The sequence below is a fragment of the Mandrillus leucophaeus genome, unplaced genomic scaffold (genome assembly GCF_000951045.1).
Source record: "Mandrillus leucophaeus isolate KB7577 unplaced genomic scaffold, Mleu.le_1.0 Scaffold221, whole genome shotgun sequence".
Lineage (NCBI taxonomy): Eukaryota > Metazoa > Chordata > Mammalia > Primates > Cercopithecidae > Mandrillus > Mandrillus leucophaeus.
Window position 1 is genome coordinate 591,203 of NW_012102266.1, and position 27,537 is coordinate 618,739.

The following is a 27,537-nucleotide window of genomic DNA, read 5'->3' on the forward strand; positions in this document are numbered from 1 at the left end:
AGGATTTAGAACCAGATATACCATTTGATCCAACAATTCCGTTACTGGGTATATACCCAAAGGAATATATATCATTCTGTTATAAAGATACATGCACACATATGTTTATGGTAGCACTATTCACAATAGCAAAGACATGGAACCAACTCAAATGTGCATCAGTGATAGACTGGATAAAGAAAATGTTGTACATATACAACATGGAATACTATGCAGCCATAAAAAGAGATGAGATCATGTCATTTGCAGGGACATGGATAAAGCTGGAAGACATCATCTTCAGCAAATACAGGGAAAGAAAACCAAACACTGCATGTTCTGACTCATAAGTGGGAGCGGAAAGATGAGAATACACGGACACAGGGAGGGGAACAACACACACGGGGGCCTGTTCGGGGTGGAGGAGGGGAGGGAGAGCATCAGGACAAACAGCTAATGCATGCAGGGCTTAATATCCAGGTGACTGGTTGAAAGGTACAGCAAACCACCATGGCACACGTTTACCTATGTAACAAACCTGCATGTTCTGCACATGTATGCTGGAACTTAAAGAAAAAAAAAAAAAAAAAAAAAAAAAAAAAAAAGAAGACCTTGGTTTAACACTGAAAAATAGGTGAATACCTTATAGAAGATGCTCAAAGAAATGTCCATTTACCTTGAGATATTTACAGATGTCATAGCTCCAGTATGTTCAAGATCAGTGAGTGTGTACTGTTGAATACGTGTGGCCTGATGAAATTAAAGTTTTTCAAGTGTAATCTGATATATTTTAGGAACTGAGGTTAATTAGATCTAAAATAGCATAATGGTATAAAGAAGTTTTTGATGGGTCAAATGCTACACAGAAGATATGAAAGTACTCTGTTGCTAAATTTTCATTATTTTATATAGAAACGTTCCTTTTATGATACAGTTGAATATGTTCATCAAGATCATCTTCACGTATTCTTTCCCATAGTTTATATGAACATCATTATGCTTAGTAGGTATCCACTCAATTCCGGTGAATGATAGCAAATACGCTCTGAAATATACTGAAATAAGTAAAACGTGTTTGATTCAAAGGGGCTACATAAGCTCCAATAAATAGCCATCCACAAATTTATAAAGTGCCCAAATGAGACAAAAGAATAGTCAAACATGATGTCAATGGGTTACTCAAGACTTGCACATAGTACAACTTGAATCTACTTTTGTAAAGTATAAAATTATCTTTCGGTCATTGAAAATTCATGAATCATATGTAGAAATTTACGTGGTGACTCATGGTATAACCTAGCCATTATCATGTCTCTGCCAAATTCACCAAAGAATATTGTTGTCTGCTGTGCCAAGAAGCAACGTAGGCACTTCTGAACAACTTAATTTCACTAAACACGTTATAAATGGGCTATTCATAAAAGCCTCTGAACTACTCTCCTGTTGAGAGAGCAGACACTCATTCTTTCCATTGATCTCTGGGTCTTGTATGGCTTCTGCACTGCATGGGCTCTGACATCCACTGGACTGTCCCGCATGCCAATTTTTGATGTCTTACACTGTTGCTATTGGCAAGCAGCCAACAATTATGCTGTTTTTCTGTATTTAACTTGCATAAACAACTATACTAGAATCGTGACACTGAGTCTTGTAATTCTTTCTTTGTAAAAATAAAGATTTATTAGTGCTTCTCAAAGTGAATGTGAAAGGAAGAAGTATAAAAATATACTGTCCTAGGCCGGGTGCAGTGGCTCATACCTATAATCCCAGCACTTTTGGAAGGCCGAGGTGGGTGCATCACCTGAGGTCAGGAGTTTGAGACCAGCCTGGCCAACATGGTGATATCCTGTCTCTACTAAAATAGAAAAATTAGCCGGGCTTGGTGGCGAACATCTTTAACCCTAGCTACTCAGGAGGCTGGGGCTCAAGAATCGCTTGAACCCTGGAGGCGGAGGTTGCAGTAAGCCAAGATCATGCCACTGCACTCCAGCCTTGGTGACAGAGCGAGACTTTGTCTCAAAACAAACAAACAAAAACAAAAATATATATACACACATACACACACACATATGTTTATATATATGTGTATATACATATATGTGGGTGTGTGTGTATATATGTGTGTGTGTGTGTATATATATATACTGTTCTAAAATTAAAGTATATGATAGAAGCTCTTACCGATTGGCACAAAAAGCTCAAAAGAAAAAATGATAAATATTTAATTTTAGTTATTTATTTCTAAGATGAAGTCTCCCTCTGTTGCCCAGGCTGTAGTACACTGGCACAATCTGGGCTCACAGCAATCTCTGCCTCCCAGGTTCAAGCGATTCTCCTGCCTCAGCCTTCCAAGTACCTGGGATTTCAGGTGCTGCCACCATACCCAGCTAATTTTTGTATTTTTCATAGAGATGGGGTTTTGTCATATTGGGCAGGCTGGTCTCGAACTCCTGGCCTCAAGTGATCTGCCCACCTCAGCCTCCCAAAGTCCAGGGATTACAGACGTGGGCCACTGTGCCCAGCCGATAAATATTTTAGTGTTAGAATGAAATTTTCTTCAACTGGCAGTTTGATATTTTACTTTAATCATATCATTTTGAAAACATGCATTGAGATAATTACTAACTCCACTTATTTGACTAACAACTGCTGTTATAGAAAATGTTCCATATTTGTCCATTAAGTTATAATTTGAAGTAATACATGATTTCGAACATGGGGCTAAAGAAAAGACTTCCATATCTAGTCTTGTACATTGAGAATTGATGGTAAAATGCCAAAGTTTAAAATTATTAACTAAATGTTAGTTTCTACCTTTCATGTCAGGACTTCCGAAAAGTCATATAAGTACTGTTTCAGTACTAGCTAGTCATTTGTCACTCTGAATATTTAGATTACTTAGATTTGGGGACTATATGGGAGATTACGGTATAAATAAATGTGTAGATTTAGGTTATATAATCTACTAGTTTGTCAGTGAGTTCATGGAACTATTAATCTGTGCATGTTAAACACATCGTAAAGAAACTGTAAGATTCTTCAAGCTATAAATCCTATAAAATGTCATGTTAAATACTTTACCAAAGAGGCAGAAAACACAACAGTAAAAATATCACTCTAAGGTGTTTAAATTTTTGTTAGATTGAAAAACTCAACAGCAGTCTGTTTTTTAATTCCTAAATTAAAAAAAAGAAAACACTTCAGTGCATTTAGGGGTTAAAAATCATAATTCTCACACTTGGCCAGCACAGAGATTACCCAAGATTCCTTACTTCTAGACTATGCCAAAGATATATATTTTGGAGAGAATGTGTATTCTCCAGGCCAACAGCTAAGGAAGGCTCTGTAATGCTTTGCTCATTTCCAGCTGGCCTCTGTAAGAAATAGGAATTCCTAAATTAAGGGAAAATTGTCACTGGCAGAGCGCAAATGTTTTTTTTCTCAACCAATATAATAGACAATCTTACAGAACCTGATATAATCTGTAATGATAAGTGCCAATCTGTAACAAGGTTAACAGCATAGACTTGGGTAATTTGTCTTTGGGAATAATGGATTATTCCAAAGTGGTTTAACAAGAGTGAAGTAGCATTCACAGTGGAGAGAGGACCTCATAAGGAAACCAAACGATGACTTCTACTGGAAATTATTAGCGTTGCATTCCTATTCATTTATGTATATGTTTGGCAGTTCCATCTTTCAACTTTTTAATAAAGTGAGTGTGAAACAAGCATACTGAAGAACAAAAGTTAGGTTTGTTTTTAAAGATTTGCTATTCATTTTGGTCTGTGTTTCAGTGTCTTTTTAAAGCAATTTGTCTGTCTTATTTAATACACGGATATTTGGAATTGAATCCATTCCTAGAGGTCAGGCATTTGAGGGTTTTGTGTGTGTGTGTGTGTGTGTGTGTGTGTGTGTGTGTGTATGTGTTTAATTAATTCATTATTATTTGGATCTAACATTCAAACTCTTCTTGCCTCTTTAATGAAAATGTTTACATATATTTATAGCAAATCAAGGAAATGTGTGTGACAAAATCAAACAGATTGCGTATGAATGATTTAGAGAGAACTGAATATGTTGTGAAAGGACTGTCAAAATAACCAAAATGTGTTTTATATCAAAGTGTACACTGATCACCACAACAATGGAAGAAAAAAATGATGTTTGCATTAAGAAGTAATTAATAGACACAAAGTTTTGGACATACTTGCAATTCTGTGAGAGCTCAGATCAGAAATCAGTTTGCTAAAGTGAAAAAAGTGGATCAAGACATTTCTATTTTATTACTGTCATTCCAGTGAAACATCTTCCCACCAGAGAGAACTTTTTGGAATGACAATCATTAAATTTCCTTTTCAAATAAAATACTTTCCATGTCTAGTCCAACAGTTGTATGTCAAAAGTGGATCAGATCCCTCTGTGGCCAAGTGAGAGAGAAGTGTGTGTTTTTTGTTCTGATTTTTTAAATAAGCAAAGTCTTGATTTAAATAGCACGGATAGCATTAGATAGCTATATTTAACTTATTCCAACTTAGAATAAACTACGTATTTGCCAATTCGCAGAGAAAATTCTTAAGTGAGCTTTGCTTCTATCCGCCACTTCTTTTCTAAGGTAGATAACGGCTATCCAACCTAATGGAGGGTATTCCAGCCAAATGGATTCAAGAGGACACAAAAGTAGCCTGTTTCCTTGAAACTCAACTTTAAAAACTTTTTTTGGTCTCAAGTATTCTGATATTAAAGTAAGGGTAAATTTACTTAAAAACATATTTTCAAGTAGTTTGAGTTATGATATAGGAAAAGGTGAAGAGAGTTGTATGACTACTAAAATTATGTTGATTAGTTTAACTTTCATGGAAAATATCAGTGAATAAATCTTTTGTTGTAAAATATATGAAATCTTAGTTGTTATCAAATTAGTCAGAAAAATCAACCCATAAATATATACACTTACTGTGTACCCCCCGAAGTTTTTAAATAATTTAAAATTTTAAAAAATACAATGCTTAAATGTATAATACTTTAAAAATTTTTTTTTTGCTTACACATATAGTACAATGGTCTGGTTGCTGAGATATTTTTGAGAAGGGTAAAGGAGTTAATATTTTCTTAATGAAATAGCAATAATGTAAGACAATAATTGTGAAAAACTAATGTAATCAATAAGTACCAAGGAGTTCTTAGGCTGTCACTTATTGACGAAGCCCTTTGAGAAACTAGGTACTTCAGCTGGTCTTTGAGGACTTGGATTGTTGGAAGAAACACATTGTAGGCAAAGAGAACAGTATAAACAAAGACACAGAAATTGTAGAAGTAAAAACTGCTCAGGCCTGAGCTTAGTGGGAACACCTGAGTTAATGAAAATGATGGGAAAATTCTGGAGACGCAGATTAGGTTACAATATAGAAAGCTTTGAGCCACAGTATCTGGTAGTTGACGCAATCAATGGTGAATCTCTGGAAGTACTTAAGAGTATAGGAAAGAATGAAGCAACCATCTCTTGTGAATAGATGGAGCTGTGGGAGGAGGAGTATGCAGGTAAGGAAACTGTTACTCTAATTCTGGTGAAATATAGGAAGGGATTGTGGTATTATATTGGGAATTAAGAGTAACTGAGGCAAAACCCTACTTGTGTACACAGGAATAAGTGCCAAGGATAACTTCTAGCCTGGGTAGGTAGGGAGATGATTTTGAAATGTTTTGGAAAAAAAAAAAAAAAAGGAAACTGGAAGTGGGCTATAGTCTTGAGAAAATAAGATCAAGAATTTTGGTTTAAATATATATCTCTTAAAGATGAGGTCCGGGCATGGTGGCTCATGACTCATCTCAGCACTTTGGGAGGCCAAGGCAGGCAGATGGCTTGAGCCCAGGAGTTTGAGACCAGCCTGAGAAACATGGTGAAACCCCATCTCTACTAAAAATACAAAAATCAGCTGGGTGTGGTGGTGCATGTCTGAGTCCCAGCTACACAGGGGGCTGAGATGGAAGGATTGTTTGAGCCCAGGAGGCAGAGGCTTGCAGCGAGCTAAGACTGCACCATTGCACTCCAGCCTGGGCAACAGAGCGAGACTCTGTATCAGAAAAAATAAATAAATAAATAAAAATAAAAATCAATAAAAATGAGGAGTTATTGGAATGCCAAAGGCACTTTCCTAGTGCAGCTGAAGTTTGAGTTGAGACTAAAGATAGAGTACCCTCAACTCCCTGTGATTCAGTCCACATCACATGGAATATTTTTTTTAAAACCTTTTTTTTTTGTTTCTCATGATTTCTCTCTTGCTCCTCTGAATAACCCTGTCTCAGTTCCCTCTGCCGCAGCTGCTGCTTCTCTCACACACCTTTACAGAGGGAGTGTCTCAGAACTGCGTTTTTTTTTTCTCATGCTACACTCTCTACCCAGGTACACGTATACTTTGAAATTTTAAACACTGTTTAGGTGCTGATAACTCAGAAATTTCTATTTCCATCCCATACTTCTCCCCTAATCTCCCTACTACTCACCAGTATTTAACTATTTGATGAGCACGTTGAAACAAAACAGAATTCACAATCTTCCCTTTCAAACTTAATCTTTCTCCAGGGTCTCATATCACAAAACCACCATCCATACAAGTTGCTTAGGCCAGAAAACTAACCTGGGAGTTCTCCTTAACACCTCCTGCTTTCTTACCTCCCACTACAGATAATCAACCCAAGTTCTTTTCATTTTAACCCCACAAAAAATTCTCAAATGCAACGATTTCTCCCTAGCCCCACTGATACTACAATTTGAATATAACCAGCACTTACATAGTTACTGTGTATGTGACACTATTCTCAGAATTTTCCATGAATTATTTCATTTGGACCCATTAACTTATAACAGAAGATACAGAATTCAAACCAGATATACTGAGCTATCTTACCTCTTCTAGTCCCAAGTCCTCAACTCTCTCCTGAAACTCTATAGTATTTTCACATCTCCCTGTATCCATAATATCAATCATTCTCAATAGTATAGCCTGAAAAAATGTAAGAATTAAAAAAGTAAGAGTTTTTTTAAAAACTGCAGATAGAAACTGTTAACAAGTCTTATAAAATTAAAAGTAATTATATAGATATGGTAAAATTATAAGTAAAAAAATTCATTTCCCACAATGTAATTCAATAAAATGTTCTTTGTACATCTGTGTAGAAAATAAGATCAATGCATACATTAATATGTATATGATTAATATACCTACAATAACCTTTCTTGACACTACATAATTCTGCATGATATTTACTTACTTAATAATAGGTCTTGGAGAAATTTTCTTATCAGCATGTATTTGTCTATAATTTTTTTTTAAAGCTACAATATTCCACTGTTTGAAACAGCATCATGAGTTCTATAAATAGTTAATGGACAAACAGGTTGTTTTAATTTTTTGTTGACTGAAAACTACAGCAATGAGCAACTTCATAAATATGGTTAGCAAATTATGCAAAAATGTTCATAAGGAAAATCTTGTTAAACATTTTAAAAAATGTTCATAAGGAAAATTTTTGAGTCAAAGACTGCATGCATTTCAAAATGAGATGTAATTTTTTCACCTATCAAGTTAGTGTAAAAAAATGATAACATCCAGTATTAGAAGTGCTGTGCAGAAAGAGATATGTGAAAGCAATTGGACTCAGTTAAGTAGTCTGCACCCTTTAAATGGAGCTTTCGGGTTGCCCCCTGATATCCCTCACTCCACTTCTCCCGTGTACTTCTGTATGTGCATGTTTACTTGTAAACATATTTGTTAGATTTATTTATTATGCTCTATGTACTTATGCATATTTTGTCCTATAGCACAGACCTGTAGATGTATATTTTTCTAATCCATTCTGCTATTTGTGTTTCATTGACTCTTCATTTTAAGGACTTCAAAATACATTTTCCTTGGACTATGCACATCATTGACACTGGATTATTACGTTTACTTGCATGGTGAAAGCACTTTGACATTCCAAGAAACCTGTTGTTACTTTGGTACATTTTACAAATGTGGAGTTTGAAGCTAGGGGGACTAAGGAACTGTTCCTCTGCAAAGAAGATCAACACCAATGTGAAACCCTGGTTGTGTGGATGCTGCAGTGCCATCCAGTCATCCTGAAGCAAAATCTCAAGGCCAGAACCCCCAGCTCAGGGTCCATGGCTCTGTTTGTTAAAGAAATTTTTTTTTTTTTTTTTTTTTTTTTTTTTTTTTTTTTAAACAAAGTCTCGCTCTATTCCCAGGCTGGAGTGCAGAGGCATGATCTTGGCTCAATGCAGCTTTCGCCTCCTGGGTTCAAGCAATTCTCATGCCTCAGTCACCCAAGTAGGTGGGATTACAGGTATGTACCACCATCACTGGCTAATTTTTGTATTTTTAGGAGAGTCAGGGTTTTGCCCTGCCAGCCAGACTGGTCTTGAACTCCTGGCCTCAATTGATCTTCCTGCCTTGGCCACCCAAAGTGTTGTGATTACAGATGTGAACCACTGTGCCCAGCCTGTGTGTTACATTTTAAATCCAAAGACCTCATGTGATATCTTTGTAATTGGCTGATCATTTGTATATTTTTATTGCATCTTAAACTTGTATTTCTCTAGTTATCCTGGTTATCTGGTTATGTCTATCTCTGGATAGGCTTTATTAGTTGATGAACACATATTTCACCATATCTAAGTAAAATACACTCAGTGTTAAGACTACTGCTTATAATTTTATAAAATTATCAAATTCTCATATTTTTTCATGTGAACATACCTCCCCACCCCCTGCAACACTGAATCCTTTTGAGGTTCAACATCACAAACGTGAGATTTAGCATGTATGCTCCATCCTTCTATAAAGAATATCAAAAGTAACTCCATCACATTTACTTTCTGAATTCATTTGAGATATGATTTTGGAGATGAAATTATAGATTCCCAATTATGCTGCATAAGAATAGTGATTGAAAGTATTATTTTAATAGCCTACTGATTTTGCTAGAGGCTATGAAGAAGAAAATATTATTAAACCCTCTGGATTTTATTTTTACAATATTTCTCTTGCATTTTCCAAAACAAATGACATTAAACACATGTTCTTATATTTGCATTTATACTTATATATGTGTTGCACACACATACGGTGGGGGGAGAGAGAGAGAGAGATACTATCTCAGTCTCTCTGAAGTATACATTTTCTTTAGGTAGAAGATATAACCGCATATGTGCCTCACTCTTATTAAGCTAATATATTTCTGCTCTGTTCAATCATAACAGCCAATGTACTTGACTGTTTTCAGCAATTCAAACATTTTAGAAATTCATTTTTAAATTCTGTATATCTAGTGGCAATAAATAAGACTCTCAGGAGATTTTCAAAATAAAAATAAAAATAACAGCAATGCCAAAAAAAAAAAAAATTCCATTCTGTTAGTGCAAAGAGACAAAGAAAAAACAATTTGATAGTCATTGTTTGGGAAATTTTGCATGGCTTCTCCAGATATAATGGTGAGTAGAAAGTTTTGTAAGTACTCAGTGGCTATATCTAAACAACAAAATAGAAAGTCTTTCTTGAGGAAAGGGATCCTATTTATTACTGACTAATCTATTTGTTGTGAACAGTTTTCAAAGACAATAAAATGTAAAATGTTTCTTTTTTAGGATATCTTGGGATAGGTTTTTTCCAATGTCCAAATGCTTTAAAATTAAGTCCACAATCTTTGATTTCTTTAGATGATGAACTGATCTGACAATGAGAGCTTTCGGTGTGATAGTTTTAGGGGGTAGCTGCTCACATTTTCCTGTCTTATGTAATTATTTGTAATTACAAAAATTATTAGCAGTTACCTTCTCCAAACATGAGTATATTTGCAGACATAATTAGAAAATAATTGTGTATAAAATGCTAACCTATTTCAGGAATAATTCTCTAAGTTAGAGATAATTTCAGTTTAGTTTCAATCTACACATTTTCTCTAGCTAGAAAGAAAAAACATTCACATAACTCTTCTTTGAAAGTTACATAATCTAATGTGAAGTCACCCAAAGTGTATTATGTTAAATAAACTATCTGTGTCCTCTGCAGAAGTGATCTTTAGTATTAAGCAAAAAGAAAGGAGAAATACTTTAGGTTCCTCTTTGCAATTTACCAAATACTGTAGAATATTAAAAGTCCCGAAAAGTCCTACAGCAAAGATATTTGCTTTTCTTTATTTAACACCAGCATTTTTCATACATGGAGACCACATCCCTAAGGAATGACCTTTCCATGGAACAAAATTTTGGAAATGCTATCCTAAAGAATTTTTTTTTTGTTTTTTTGTTTTGTTTTGTTTTGTTTTTTAGACAGAGTCTTGCTCTGTCACCTAGGCTGGAGTGCAGTGGCATGATCTTGGCTCACTGCAATCTCCGCCTTTTTGTTTTGTTTTGTTTTTTAGACAGAGTCTTGCTCTGTCACCTAGGCTGGAGTGCAGTGGCATGATCTTGGCTCACTGCAATCTCCGCCTCCTGGGTTCAAGCAATTCTCTGCCTCAGCCTCCCGAGTAGCTGGGATTACAGGTGTCTGCCGCCACACCTGGCTAATTTTTTTGTATTTTTGGTAGAGATGGAGTTTCACCAAGTTGGCCAGGCTGGTCTTGAACTCCTGACCTCATGATCCACCCGCCTTGGCCTCCCAAAGTGCTGGGATTATGGGCATGAGCCACCGTGCCTGGCCAAGGATTCTTAAATCAATATGTATTTGATCTTACAAAAATGATGACATTCAAACTTTTGGTATATACCAATTTTACTAATGTGTATACTTGACAAGATATTATTTTCTTAATTGTGTTTATTCTCTAGTTTCAGTGGATGCTTAACATTTTCTATTTTTACATTCTACTAAGGTATTTAATTAGGTTATTTGCTTTTGCTGCTAATTGTTCCCTTAAATTTAAATAAGTATCCTTTCAACAAGGGATTGAGTTTCCCTCTAATAGCCTACTTCTTTTAGTTGGGTTAAAACTAGCAAGCTATACAAATTCTCACTAGGACTCTGGACTCCCTGCAAGTTGATTTTAATTGGGGTAGGGTATTTGCCATCATTGGTCAGTACAGGCATGTCGGAATCCATTGTACTAAGGTACAGCATAGCCCTGGGGCAGCAAGAAATCCCTCTTTAAAATTTTTGGTTCTGGTGATTTTTGTACCTTTTGGCAATGCAAAGAAAAAACAAAAAGCAAAGAACACTAGACATCAGGGGTGCATGATCAAAACTGTTATCTAGTCAGTTACTTCAGTATATTCTTGATTGTATCAGATCAAGGTTTCAAGTTTCTTTCAAAGACTCACTGAATTTTCCTTCAGTGGAAAGAAGTGTCCTCGATGATCATTAAAAAAAAAAAGAAAAAATTCTACCAACTGTGTTAAGTCTCACATACTACTGTCAATGTTAGTTTTAAGAGGTGGCAAGCTTCTATACAGAAAATAGAAGGCAGTGTAAAGGCGTTCCTATTTCCCCACAGCCTTGCCAGCATCTGTTGTTTCTTGACGTTTTAATAATTGCCACCCAGACTGGTGTGACATGGTATCACATTGGGGTTTTGATTTGCATTTCTCTGATGATCAGTGATGTTAAGCTTTTATTCATGTTTGTTGGCTGCATAAATGTCTTCTTTTGTGAAAGATACATGCGCTCATATGTTCATTTCAGCACTATTCACAATAGCAAAGACATGGAATCAACCCAAATGCCCATCAATGATAGACCAGATCAAGAAAATGTGGTACATATACACCATGGAATACTATGCAGCCATAAAAAGGAATGAGATCATGTCTTTTGCAGGGACATGGATAGAGCTGGAAGCCATTATCCTCAGCAAACTGACACAGGAACAGAAAAGCAAACACCGCATGTTCTCACTTATAAGTGAGAGCTGAACAATGAGAACACATGAACACAAGGAGGGGAACAACACACACTGGGGCCTGTTGGTGAGAAACGGGGAGAGACAGCATCAGGATACATAGCTAATACATGTAGGGTTTAATACCTAGGTGATGGGTTGATAGGCGCGGCAAACCAGCATGGCATACATTTATCTATGTAACAAACCTGCAGGTCCTGCACATGTATCCCGGAACTTAAAATAAAATCAAATTAAAAAAAAAAAAAAAAGAAAATAGAGGACAGATGGTCAGGCCAAAGATCCTATGAGCCTACAGCCTACTAATTTACTGAGAACTTCAAATTTACACACCTTAAGAATCCAACATAAAAAGTAAGAGAAAATGTTTTCTTTAGGGATATGTGAAATGGCGCAAATCAAGTCACTTGTATTGACTGCTGGCCAATCTGAATGTAGGTAAGGCTCAAAATGACAAGGTAATAAATCTTGTATTGTCTTTCTAGACTTGTTTTAAGTATGTACATAAGGAATGTTTTTGTTAAATTGTTGTTTCTTTGATCTTGCACTTGTTTGTTATGGGTTGCTCTAATTTAATAATTATGCAACAGGAGAACACTTTAAGGTTACAGTGCTTGATTATGCAAAGCATACTTAAAGAGCTGGCATAGCTAATCAATTTGTACTTTTTTGAACTTTTTTAAACAATTAGAGTGCTAACAACTTAGGAATACTTATTTGCTTATAGTTATTACAGATTCCTAGGACAATAAAATATATGAAGTGGATTTCAATAACATCAGTAATATGTATGGTAAGAAATTAGTTTTACTAGAAAGAATCCAGATATATACAGGTCTTTAATTATAAAAATAAATTATTAAGTAGTCAATATATTTTATTTTTTCATCCAAAGCATTGTTCCCATAGAAAATGAGAAAACAATTTATTGTAGAACACCATTTAAGGAAACTAGAAAATCTTCACTATGAGCATGAGCTCAGAATAAGTAGAATTCCTATTAACATAAATCTAATTTTTATTGCTAGAAAGCAGGTATTTAGATAAGTATATTTTACTTATTCATTAGGAAAAAATCACTTTAGTTTTAGATTCCTCATTTGTCCAATTCCTCTCCTATTCAGTAGAACATGCTGAATATAATTGTGATTTCGTTTTGGAGGATAAGTTAAAAATTACTCATCATACTGCAGGCTTTGTATCTCTCATTTCTAAACAAATATATACCCAACTGGCTGGGCTGTATAACTAAATCATCCAAAATGATTTACTGTGCTTGCAGCATTATTTTAGTTTATATCATTTCAAAAAGACTCATAAATCCCCTGTCCAAGTATCTATTAATAATGTCATAACTTTATATGTGTCCAAAACTAATCATTTCCTAGAATTTTAAAGGAGTAAGTTTAAACTGTAGAATATAAGTATAAGAATAAACCAGGAACAATTATGTGCAATTTTAAGGTGTCTTGTTTCCCAACAGAATTCTGTTGAATAAATTTAAATCACTTGTTAATACTCCACGGAAGGATTAACTCTATAAAAGCTTCATAAATAATCAGATCCTGTGTAACAGGTAGATAAAATAATGCCTTTTTTTTTTTTTTTTTTTTTGCTCCTCTGTTTGTCTCTAGCAATGAAAATCGAGAGTTGCAGAAGTATATAAAAAGGAAGGAAGGTCAAATTCAGACCAAAAAAAAATGTCATTTCATTAAACATTAGAGACTGTTATTTTTCAAGCCAGTGTTCCATACTAAGAAGAGCTTAACTGAGTGAATAAAGATTTAAGTTGGCAGGAAACGTGTGCAATGTTGTTTTTGCCCATGAAAGAGCCTAAGAACATGTCTATAGCAGAAAGAGATATAGTCAGAACGTGGCATATAATTGTGTAAGATAATGCAAGCCAGGGCAAAGCAGCCACATTGTATGTGTCCTATTTTTGCCATCATTGTAATCCTGATGAAATGAACGTGAACATGGTTCAACAAAGGCTGAGTTACTTTTGCTTAGAAATCAAAGGCAAGAATTTTATGACCTAAGTTTCACTCTTTGCATATACCTTAGTCTTTTTTCCCCCCCAGAAGCCCAGAGCAATTTTTCCACTATTTATACAAAACCACCCAAAATATATATGATACAAATCATGTAGGCTGATACAAATGCAGTGAACATAGTTTGAGGCATAAGCCATCTTTTCATTCATCCTCCATTTAGCAGATATTACCTTTGCCCAATAGCAGTCAATGATTCTTAGGCAGTGGGAGAAGCTGAGGATATATTTTCTTTTGATTCTCCCAGGGACCCAGCTATATTATTAAGGGAGGAACAGGTTTTCAGTGCTAGACTTTATAAAAAAATTGTACATTTAATATTCCTGATTAAAGCAAATCCAAGGCTGAAGTCCACTGTAGTATTGACAGTTTAAAATTAGGGCAGACTTTGAGTGAAACTGACAGATTAACTGACCTCAGAGGAGCACAGAAATCCACCCACAATCACACACATCTTGTTGCTATTCCTGTTTCAAGGACGCAGCTGATAAGAATAAGAGATTTATGTGTTTTCTCTGTCCCTGAATACTTTAATCACTGAAACTTAATCATGGCATTCATTATTCCTTTTCTCTGTAATTATTTTGGGATGGTCTTCATTTTAACATGAAAGTAATATCATAGAAGTACAAAATGAAGGGTGAAATCAATAAAATTCACATGGAGTCACTGGTTTTAATTTGTGCACACTGTTTGAGTCTGCGATGCTGAGATAGTTATAATAAAAAAGGAAAAAAATGGTTTTAAGGAAAAAAGCACTTATATTCATATAAAGTCCGAAAGTAGACAGACAAAAGCACCATTTACTGGATCTTCTAAATAACCAAACAAAGAAACAGGCCAACAAGCAAAGGTTAAAAGGCCAGGAATAAAGATGAATACAATCTTCCTTGTGTATATGTGGGCATTGGTTTTAAGACAGCCCAAGTATAATCAAAATCCACGCAAGCTTGAGTGGGTCCTGCAGAACCCACATGTTCAAAAGGTCAGCCCTCCTTAAAGCGGGGTCTCACAACCAGGAAATAATGTATTCTTGATCCGCCTTTGCTTGAAAAAATCCGTATGTATCTATATCCGTGTAGTTCAAATCTGTTTTGTTAAAGGGTCAACTGTATTTGAAGCTATTCTTTTCTTTCCTCACTCACAAAGGCTATGTTCTAGTTGGGTAGCCATACAGTAACACCACAAAACCAATTAGAAGTAATTCAATCCAATTATATTTAAGAATTACATATATTTGTAAAACTGATTTTTTTTAATTTAGCATAAAAAACCACAATCAGTGTTCCCTATGATCTCCATAGTTAATTTTGGTTTTACCTAAGATTTAACCAGAGGCCACTTAATAGGCATGTTTCATTAACCAAAAGTAATAGTATTCGTCAAGCAAATAGGATTTGCTAGCCATATTTCCACATGCAGCATTGTATGAGCTTGTACTTCTGTGTCACACATTACAATAAAACTTGAATCTTTTGGGTTTTTTTGCAATTACATCTTCTGGCTTTTTAATTGGAGGTTAACAACAACTAACATTTAAGTTTTTCTTTTTTTTTTTTTTTTCTGAGTTTCACTCTTATTACTCAGGCTGGAGTACAATGGCGTGATCTTGGCTCACTGCAACCTCCGCTTCCCGGGTTCAAGCAATTCTCCTGCCTCAGCCTCCCAAGTAGCTGGGATTACAGGCATGCACTACCATGCCCGGCTGATTTTGTATTTTTAGTAGAGATGGGATTTCTCCTTGTTGGCCAGGCTGGTCTCAAACTCGTGACCTCAAGTGATCCACCCACCTCGGCCTCCCAAAGTGCTGGGATTACAGGCATGAGCCGCCGCGCCTGGCCTACGTTTAAATTTTTCTATTTATCACCAAAGTTGGAAAAATATAGCTCATTTTTTCAGGTGGTTTGTAAATATTTTCAGAGCAGAATTGTTTCATTCTAAGAAAATATCTAGAATTTCACTAGTCAAAAGAAACAAATGAGTTCCTACAATGGAAAGGGAGCAACAGGTGATTTTCCCTGCCTTCTTGCTGCTAGTAGTTTTTCTACTTCCTTATCCTATCGTGTATCTTCAATGATGAATGAAAAGTTACTATACATTTACACTAAAGAACTTATCCATGTAACCAAAAACCACCTGCTCCTCACAAACTATTGAAACAAAATTAAAAAAGGAACAGTTGTTATACATACAGTTTGAAAACACTGTTCCATTTTCATTATTTTACTCATATGGAAACAAAGACACAAAGGCATTAATTCAGTGGCTTAACCACTCTACCCATCTATGCAAAGAGGGAGTGAGAATTGTCCTCCGTATCTCTTGACTTCCAAGACACTGTCTTTCCCTATTATCCTGCTCTATTTGTCTCCCTTAGAATTAGGGAAACAAATCCTGAATATAAAAGAAATTAGATGTAGTTAATTTAGAATTCTGTGCTGCCTCAAAGATTTTTACTCTGAAGTGTGAAGTTTCCTTTTGTGATTCACCAGTCAAAATTCCCATGGATTGAGCTGAATATTTCTCACTGCTATAGTCAGGGTTTGATTTATGTTATTTACAAATGCATCCTTTAAAGAGTCCCAAAGTGAATTCTGAATGTGATAAGTAGTAGCAAGAGAGCCTAGTTTACTGATAACTCAGATGTAATATTAATGTGCAAACTTTTCTTAGAGACAAAAGGCATACATAATCACAAGAAAATAGCTTATATTTCAAATGCCATGGATTGCTTTGGGGCAACACTGGGAAAGTGGGATAACCACAGTATTTTCTATATTGAAAATATTTCTCCCAGAAAGCCCTGTAGGGTTATTTATGAAAAACTATTATACTCCTCTCCATACCTCAGCAACCATCACTTTCTTTTCTCTTTTATACAATAAAAGAGAAAGGAGAGAGGATTTATGATGTCTCATCTAAAGCATTATGACCATCTGAGCATGGAACTAAGCCCTAGAATTTTATGATTTCATGACAGTCAGTATGTAATATCATGGCTGAAAGTGGGATCATTGATTCATATTTACACTTCTGAAAAATAACACGTGAGATCTATTTTCACCCAAAAATGATCAGAATTTTACCTTAAAACATGGGGTTTATTAGTATTTCATAGAATGAACAGGTCAGGTATTTTCTAAAGCCCTATATGAGGCTCTGCTTTTCTCATATAAACTTTAAATAGGCATCACTATTATCGTGAATTAAACTTACTGTTCATTTGCCATATAAATTGTGTTCATTTGATTTGACCAAAGGATGTCAACATTTTTGTTCCTTTCCATTTCTACCATACACAACTCCCAAAATTGGTGGGAAAATGACTGCCTTTTATCTAGTAAGAGCTGAGTTCCCTTTATTTGGTTCTTCTGCTACCTTACTTAATTATATTTTGAACTGACTTATCTGACAGTATTCTATTTATTTAGATAAGTTTTATGAAAAAATATTCTGAGAAAGAACTATATGAATAAAAATTAACAAAACAGCAATAATGATAGTTACTATTTTCTGAGAGCTTCCTTTGTGTCAAGTGTGGTGCTAAGTGCTTTGTACATTTTATCTTAATTTTTAACACAGTTTTATAGAAATCATGACCATGGACAGCCAGCCAGAATCTGAACTTGGATATGGTATATAATGCTCCATATCCCATGATGTTTAATTCTATTCTCCTTCCCTCCTAAACTCCATGCTATATGGTTATAGTACCCAGGGCAATGCGGACATTATTGAAACCTATTACTGAGAATATACAGAGTGGTTCTCACCTTAGACCAGTCACCCATTCGCCACACATAGCATTTTGAATAATCCTCACAGTCTTCAGCCTCCCTGGGTCTGGTAGAGAGGACACACTTCTTTCTTGGGTTGGTACATCTAACGGTCCGATGACGTACGCCTTTGCCACACTTGACTGAACACTAGAAGATAACATCAGAGGTTTTAGATAAAGTTGGTGAATAGGAGATATAGATGATAGACTCAATTAAGTATTGGTTTCCAATAATCTCTCATGAGCCCATCACCCATATAAAAGCCAGATAAAATTATAAATAAGTTTAAAGGTAACAACAGGCTAAGCACCAGTATCTGATGCCAGAAGGAGCTTAAGGCACAATGCTGGAGATAAGTGCTTTCAGGAATACTGAACCATTATTACAGAGAGTAATATAACAGGGATTATCTGGAAAAGATAAATACAGTATGATCAAAATTAAATTTACTAAAATTTGATATCACATTTTAAATATAATTATGTAAAAAAATTAATTTTACTTTTTCTAAGATGTACTCTTTTATTTAGATGGAAGACATGTTTGTGAAAAATGACAATTTCCCCAGCATGTCATTTCTCAAAAACATGTTTCAAAGATGAAATAGAGAAAATCTTAGCAAAAATAAAAATTAGAATTTGTTTTCTTCTTTGAGATGGAGTCTCATTCTGTTGCCCAGGTTGGAGTGCAGTAGCATGATCTTGGATCACTGTAACCTCCATCTCCTAGGTTCAAGTGATCCTCTTACCTCAGCCACCCAAGTAGCTGGGATTATAAGCATACACCACCATGTCTGGATAATTTCTGTATTTTTAGTAGAGATGGGTTTTTGCCATGTTGGCTGGGCTGGTTTTGAACTCCTGGCCTCAAGTGGTCCACCCACCTCGGCCTCCCAAAGTGCTGGGATTATAGGTGTGAGCCACCGTGCCTGGCCAAAATTTAGAATTTCTTTATATAACTATATACTCCTAGAAATTATAATTCTAAATGATTTTTTGGAATTAAAATACAATTTGGTTCAAAATTCTTTAGTTTAATAAATAGGAGATGTATAATGGATGAGGGTGATAAAATAGATTGAAGCACATATGTATACTCCACTAATCTTCTCTAGGTGTAATCTATTCTCTCGTTTACATTTATCTTCCCCATCATGGAATATGCACAAAGTAATCCTGTTGTCCAAAGGCAAGCACCACTGACTACCTGGACATTGGGACCAAAATTGCTCTGGATATGTGTGTGGGGCATACCAGATACAACAAAACTTGAAAGTGCAATTTATATTTGTGTATAGAAGAGGTCCAAAGAAAGGGTTGCAGTATATATTCATCAATGATGTCATATAGGAATAATCATGCTGATTTCCACATCATAGCTCTGAGTCCTGAGGAGAGCAGAAGCTGAGCTCCTCCACTTGCTCATGTTGGCAAGCTTTAATGACAGTTGTGGTCCTGAAAGCTTAAGCATGGAACTAATGACATTTTAAATAGGTATACTAAATCTTGCACAAGTAAGTAATTGTCTTATAACTTAAAGTTTGCATTTGAATATGCTCAGTTTTTAAAGTGAACTATGTGATTTGGCACTTTAGTACATATATATATATTTTATATATATATATAATATATATATATATATAGCGAGTCAAACTATGCCTGATTCATAAAATTGAGTTTTAACTTAAACTAAAACAATAAACTTTTTTTTAATTGGCATATTGCATTGTGACATATTATTTCTCTCAGCTGGTGCCAAAATTCTGTATAGTAGAATATTTCTGATCAATTTTCTCCTGAAGAGTTTGCAAAAATGTTTTGATTGGGTTGGGGTGGGGTATTTTGTTTCTCTGATGCTCATGTGATTCTTCTCTCCGGATTGAACTGATTCATTTCAATGTAAGATGTGATATGGCATTCATTTTCAAAAGTATACATTATAAATGAAAAAGAATCCATTAAACCGTATAACCTAGAATAGTAAGAAAAGAGAAATCCAGGATTTTTGTGAATGTGCTTTTTGGAGGGGGTTGGGTTAATTGAAAGATATTTAGAAACTGTATTATCTAAGCTATGTTATCCTCATTTTCAAAAGAGTAGCTACTTCAATACAGTAGTTTTAAATTATCATTTTTGCATCCTATCTAATATTTTGAAATTACATAGATGGATGATTTTCCTTTTTGTGTGTGTAGCTGTGTTGGTACATGTGTGAATATGAGTATGTAAGTATGTTTATATGAGTAAATGCAGCCAGACCCTCACCTAAAGTGCTTCAGAGCAACCACTAAGTGTAAGTCGTGAGTGCCATTTATTATTATGCAAAGATATGCATCATGATAACAGAAAATAAATCACTATGGTTTGGCATGGAACACAACTGTATGTTATACACTACAAACCTGTAGGGGTTGGGAGGGTGCAATGAGTTAAACAACCTTGGGTTCAAATCCCAGCTCTACCACTTAGGTAGGACTTAGGGTAAACTATTTACTTTCTCTGAGCTATATTACTCTTACTTATAAAATGATGAAGCTTAAGTTTCCTGCACAGGTGATTAAATATAAACAATATACTAAACATTAAGTAAAAATGTACTCCTTGTTCACATATAATAATTAAATGTTAATTTTCTTTCTTTCCATTTTAAATGTTCAGCGATATGCAATGAGTTAAGTGTGTATTTTAATATGTGCCAACTCAAGAGTGTAGTCATAGTATATAAGTAAAAATGCAGAATTTAAAATGTATATAAAATATGCCCTTGATTATGTTGCAATATTTATAGAATAGAAAGTAAATACCTTTGTATTTTTCTATTTCAAAATTATTTGAATGTATTACTTTAATCATTAACAAAATTAATAAAGAGTATAGAAAAATATCAACTTCCATGCAGATTCTGAACATGATCCAACCTGATCTTGTACAAGCTAAGAGTCAGAGTAGGAACGGGAATAGAAATGGGGCATGTATGCACCTCAGACCACACTCCCGCCTCCCACACGGTCATGCAGTCCTGGCCCTCACAGCGCTGGGCAGAGGCGGGCTTGGGCGCAATGCAGTCCCTCTCTCGGGCTCTAATCAGAGTTCCATTGCTCAGTTGTTGGGTACAGGCCACTTGTCTGCTTTGCATCCCTTTTCCACAAGTGCGTGAACAGGGGGTCCATTCTGTCATCATCCACCTGAAAGTAAAGCAAGAGTCACTGGAAACAAGTTAAAAGATACCTATGTATTTGTATTAGTCTGTTCTCACACTGCTAATAAAGACATACCCAAGACTGGGCAATTTACAAAGGAAAGAGGTCCAGTTGACACAGTTCCATGTGGCTGGGGAGGCCTCACAATCATGGTGGAAGGCAGGGAGGAGCAAGACACATCTTATATGGCAGGAGGCAAGAGAGGGCATGTGCAGGGGAACACCCCTTTATAAAAGCCATCAGATCTCTTGAGACTTACTCACTATCATGAGAACAGCATGGGAAAGAGCCATCCCCATGATTCAGTTACCTCCTACAGGGTCCCTCCCATGATGTGGGAATCACGGAAGCTATAATTCAAGATGAGATTTGGGTGGAGACACAGTCAAACCATATCACTACCATATATTTTGACATGTCTAGAGTTAGCAGAATGTTAGACGGTGACATTATACTTTTTTTTTTTTTTTTTTTAACCAAGCACAATAGTTTTCTCCAAGATGCCCAGGCTTCCTCTTGCTTTGAATGCTCTGTATTTCTTGTATCAGGAACTTGTTCTTATTAGAATCTCAGTGTCCATCAGACTCTGTCCATGTCATATTATAAACTGTCTTTCACTGCTTACCATATCACTATACTGTGGGACTTTGTAAGTATAAAATTGCTAATATCCAGGAGTTATTCTTATTCTTTGTAATTTATATCTTTACAATAGCCCTATGTATTGGGTATCACAACTATCATGGCCAAATTTACAGAAAGGGAAACTCAGGCACACAGAGGCTTAATAACTTATCAAAGGTCACAAAGTTGTGGCACCAACAATTCAAATGAGGCTGTAGACTACTTAACAGTGAGAGATGTGGCGGTATTAGCAAAGTAACAGAAGCCTGTGATTGACCTCTTTCCTGGACAAAGCAATCACCAAGGTATGACACTTAGCAGCAACTACATTTCTGTGACCAGGCTATATCCTCCCACATGGAGCTACATATGCTTCTTTAGGCTAGCCAATGTCTAGCTTTGATATGATCATAGACACTGGAGCATATTTAAAATGTTCCATTTAAAATGATTCATACTTACTCACATATTTTTCTAGCTTCATCTCCCACTTGTTCGGAAAATAAACCATATGCTCATCTTGCTTACCAAACACTTTCTATTTTCACCTCATTACATCCTGTGCCTGGATCCTTGACAGCCAGCCCCATGCCCATTCCTCCTAGAAGGGCTTCTCCATTCAACTAATGGGGACTGACCTTTTCTTTGCTTTCTATCACCTGGCTTGTAGTACTCACATGACTTACTAGATATTCCCTAGGGAAGCAGAGGGGCTCAAAGGCTACCTAATGAATTTGGCCTTCTTTTCTTTGTAATATATAAGTTCCTCAAAGGTATATATCAATGTTTTGTTTTTGTTAGCATCCATAACACTTTTACATAATAGCTTTTCATAAAAACTTTATTTTTTATTTTATTTTATCTTATTTTTTTTGAGATGAAGTCTCATTCTGTCGCCCAGGCTAGAGTGCAATTGCGTGACCTTGGCTCACTGCAACCTTCGCCTCCTGGGTTCAAGCCATTCTCCTGCCTCAGCCTCTCAAGTAGCTGGGCCTATGGGCATTTCACCATGTCCGGCTAATTTGTGTATTTTTAGAGAAGGGGTTTCACCATATTGGCCAGGCTTGTCTTGAACTCCTGACCTCAAGTGATTCACCCGCTCTGGCCTCCTAAAGAGGTGGGATTACAGGCATGAGCCATCGTGCCCAGCCATAAACATTTCTTGAAATGGAATTTATGTTTCTCTCTGCTTTACAGAAGTAACCTTAATTATTCCAGATTTACCAAAACCAAGTATTCCTAGCAATGATCCACATTTTGAGGAGTTACATCCTCTTACAGCCTAGTAAATCTCATCTGTAAGTTAGTTTAATTGTAAATGATTTTATGTTTCTATTTCTGAGAAAGGAAATAGAAGGCTTTACAAGGTTATTTTTTCCTGGTCTATCCAGCATGTTGCAGACCTGCCATTTTTGTTTGGAGTTCCCTGGTGGATTTCTCCTAAAGTGCATATCTTACAAATGTAGTCTAGTTTCTGCTTCATATTTCTGTAAGAGAATATCCAGAAAATAATCCCAATCTAAGTTCATCTACGTATCTTTTCCAACTATGGAACTCAGTAGACACTACTGGGTTCTTCTGTATTGAAAAGAGAATTATTTGCAATTTCATGGAATCTCATATTTTTAAGTAAAATAAAAATTTGAGATCTTCAATATAATTATAAAAAGTTACTTTTCCTATTCCTTATGAAAACCACTGAAAAATAAGAACTAAAATATAAAATGTATTCTAATGAAAGAAAAGATTTTCATGGTTTAGAACTTACTTAATTTGGAAGGATCCCATTTCCTTATCTCTAAGAGACCTTCTACTTACAAAGGTGTTTACTAGTGAATTCATCTATTTTATATTTGGCCCATAGAATGCCATCAGGCCATTTAGTGACTTTTTCAATAAATGTTAATGGAAATTAGAAATTTTTACTAAGTTGGAGAAAGGGGAAAGACAGGAGGAATAAAGGATGTACTCTTCCAGTAAGTCTTGGAAAGTTTTCCTGTGGTGACCCTTAGTAATTGCCCATGTTCATTTCTTTCTTTCCAATATTTTGCTTAAACGCACTAACATCACAGCTTCGTGGTTCAAAATAAATTGCCTCCTTTTCCAAGGGAAGGGAGATAATAATCTCTAACAAAAAGACTTCCAGTCTCCAGCTGCAAAAATTTCTCACTCAGAAATGTACTGACCTTTTAAAACTATTCATTTTACCAAGTCATTATTGAGACACTTTTCTCCAAGACAGTTGAGGTCAGGGAATGAAAAATAAATAGTGTGTTGTATTATACACTCTGCTCCTTCACAGACCAACTTGGGAAACAACAAACACGCTCTAGTCCTCAAATCAGTTCATTCAAGATTTCTGATGTATCTGAAAAAGCCATGGCTCTTTCACCAAATTGGAACAACTATATGGTAATATGAAACAAATTATATTTTGAAGTATTTTAATATTATTTAACACAAGATAATTTAGCATCTTAATATCTATTAAAGGGGATAGAGAATTCTGAGGAACAGCAGTAACAGTAAGGATCCTGGTTCTTTAGCTGACTGGGCCAAGGCCAAAAATGTTACTTTATGTATCTGTCCAGCACTGAATGGAAATGATCCAAGGACCTGAAGGTAGGCAAGGATAATTCCCTAGGTCACTGTACCTGATTACTACTCTGTATAATGAAAAAGCTTTACTAGTTCACACACTTATGCAGTTAGGCTGAAAAGCCTGCACCCAGGAAGGTGCAAAGAACATGACATTACTGAAGGTATGTTCATGTATTTTTCTCTTATGCACATCCTTTTATATATCATTCTTCCTGTTCTTTTAAAGCAGACATTTGCCTGGGGCAGGATTGTTAGAGCAGGAATGCAAAAGACAGGAAAAGATGATAATCAGCTTCTACTACTATAAACCAAAAATAGAATTCTAAGCCCCCCAGCTGACTGAATAGACCCTCCTCTCTTAGCTAAGGGGACACAACTAAATTTGAAAAACTAGTTCAGACCATTATATGAAAGGAGGGTGGTTAGACATGCCTCATTATTACTCTCCGTCCTTTGGAGCTCAGGCTCACAACTGACCAGCATTAACATTAAAACAGAGATCCTAAGACTAACCGAATAGACTCTTTGTAGCAAAAGATACTAAATTCCAACTTGACTCTACTATAATATCACAAGACAGATAGCAGGGCCCTCAAAGAAATCAAACTATTTTACCCCAAAATTTGACATACTTTGAAAAGGCCCTGCAAAGCTCTCTCTTGTTGGGGAAACTGACATTCTATAGAGAATCCCCTTCCCTTTCCAGGCCTTTTGCTGATACTTTAGAGATTGGCTGAGAGTCTAGCACATGTTAAGGGTCTGAAGAGGAAATACTGCCATCTATTGCCCCTGGAGGTTGGCCACCTATGAGACTTCATCTACATAATATGAACCTTGGTCTCTACAACCCCTTATCTTAACCCAGACACTCCTTTCTGTTGATTCCAGGTCTTCAGATAATAATTTAACCCTCAACCAATTGCCAATCAGAAAATGTTTGAATCCACCTTTGACCTGTAAGTCACCCCTCCCGCAACAGCTTCGAGTTAGACCAAACCAAGTTATGCCTCACATGTATTGACTGATATCTTACATCTTCCTAAAACACATAAAACCAAGCTGTAACCCAGTCACCTTCAGCAAATGTTCTCAAGGCCATGTGAGACCATGTCATGGGTCATGATCCACAACTTTGGCAACATAAGCTTCTAAATTGATAGGAGACCTGTGTCAGATACATTTTTGTTTACAGTATCTAAAATATACCGAATCTACAGAAAGCAAACCTTGAAATTCAAACTTTGTAGATGAAGTTTTTTCCAAAAAAATTTTTTTTTTTAGATGTAGTTTTGCTCTTGTTGCCCAGGCTGGAGTGCAATGGCACGATCTCTGCTCACCACAACCTCCACCTCCTGGGTTCGGGTGATTCTCCCCCTGAGTAGCTAGGATTACAGGCATGCACCACCATGCCTGGCTAATTTTGTATTTTTAGTAGAGAGGGTGTTTCTCCAAGTTGGTCAGGCTGGTCTCAAACTTCCAACCTCAGGTGATCCCAAATTCTTTTAAGCTCTCATTAATATAGCATGGCTAGATTTAGAGGGCTTTAGTAATTGAGTTTCCATGGGGGGTGTGAATAGGGATATCAGGACTAAGATTGGTCTGCATGACACTAATCCCCAAAGAGATTAAGAAAGAAAAGCTGAAATATGGTTAATTAGCAACTTTGCTGCTCTCCCTCTTACCTCCCCCATACCTATACTTTGTGGTAGATGGCCATGAAGACAGTTATATCAGTTATAAACTGCTATAAAATGACAAATTATCTGCCTATCTGAATTGTAGGATGTGTAAATTCACCATGAAGGCATTACAGAAGCTCTCATGAGGGGAAGATCAATGCTCTGACTACCTAAGAACTTACAACTATGTCCTCACTCACTGGGCTTCAACAAATTCCTGAGTGTCAGGACAAAGTAAATATTCCTGTCCCAATATTCCGAGGAATCAATCCAGCCTCACTCTTTCTGTCACCCCATTCCTAAAAGTTTTCAGGATTTTGGACACCAGGGCTAAGTCCCAATCAAGCCAAGCCTTAATTTGTATGTGAAAGCAGGTAGATGGGAGCCCTGTGTTGGCAGCCATGCCAAGTAGCCTCGTTGCTAGGCTGGTCCAAAATTACACTCAGGTTCCACTCATCTGTCTTTGTCCCAACTTCCAGTAACTAAAGCATGAACTTCTTTCTTCCTATTCCAGTTACAGCTGCTCAGCATTGCTGTTTTGTCCTCTACTTGTGAATTTCTTGTCTGCTTTGTTACCTAATACTCACTGGGGAGTGTCAGAGGAAACCAAAGCATCTGTGGTACAGTAACTGGGACCCGGGTCAGAAAGTTGGTGATGAGAGATTCGGGATTGGGCAGTCTGCTTTGGGAACTCTGGCTAGGAAGTGAGAAATCAGCCAGAGGAATCGGAAACACTACACTGGTCCTGTTCTGCTGGGCTCTGGGGTCATGGCAGTCCTAGTTTGGTTCATGTTACTGTTGGCAAATTCTAACACACCATTTTGGAGAATTCAGGAGCAAACAGCTATGTTCAACCAAATAACAAGGTTTTTGAAGAGGGGACCTAGAGCTTATGAAATGATTTTAAATAAAAAGTGGTTTTAATTACTCCTCAGCAACCATCCCTCCCAATACCCCTTCCTTAAGTGGAAAATTCTTGGCCTTGCTTTCTTAGATCTTGCTTATTTAATACCTTACATTTTGGTACGTATCCTTTGGCAATGTTTTTAAGAAAATGTGATTTCAATGATATTCTGAGCATGTTTTAAAGGACAGCAATTTAATGGACAAATAATGCTTTAAGGGTCGCTGGAATAGGGTTACCTTGTTTGACATGGTTGCTCATTGCACTTTCGAATCTGTGGCTCTGGCTTGGTTAAGTATTTGCATTTCTTGTTGTCCACAATGCTGATATTTTTGCTCATGATTTTTGTGCAGGACACCGTTGTCTTCCTTTCTCCTGAAAAGAACAAACAAACAAAGAAATATTATTATAGGCCTTCATGTAATGGATTTAGGAGGTGTTCATAGGCTTATTGTGCTTATTTTTTATTTAAAAAACTTTTTTATAAATTCAATTTTTATTTTAGTAAAATTTTTTAATTGATTCATATTAGATGTACACATTTTCAGGGTATATGTGATAATCTGATACATTCATATAATAAAATCAGGGTAAGTTGGAATCCATCATTTAAATATTTATCTTTATGCTGGGAACATTTGAATTATTCTCTTCTAGTTATTTTGAAGTGTACAATTTATTAATGTTAACTATAGTCACTCCATTGATTTATTGAGCACCAGGTCTTATTTCTTCTATCAACTTTTATTTTAGATTCAGGGGTATACCCGCAGGTTTGTTACATGTTGCTATACTTTTCAAAGATATTTTAAACAAATTTTAGAAC

General features: G+C 36.0%; 1 protein-coding gene across 1 annotated transcript in view; it reads right to left on the bottom strand.

Annotated features, from left to right (window-relative positions):
• Positions 1 to 27,537, bottom strand: part of ADAMTS19 (ADAM metallopeptidase with thrombospondin type 1 motif, 19) — a 293,732-nt gene that overhangs the window by 16,389 nt on the left and 249,806 nt on the right. The window contains exons 20-22 of the mRNA XM_011981215.1: positions 26,951 to 27,086; positions 20,684 to 20,888; positions 17,699 to 17,851 (exon numbers count right to left, since the gene is read on the bottom strand). Coding sequence (XP_011836605.1) covers positions 17,699 to 17,851; positions 20,684 to 20,888; positions 26,951 to 27,086 — 494 coding nt within the window. The remainder of the gene's footprint in view (positions 1 to 17,698; positions 17,852 to 20,683; positions 20,889 to 26,950; positions 27,087 to 27,537) is intronic.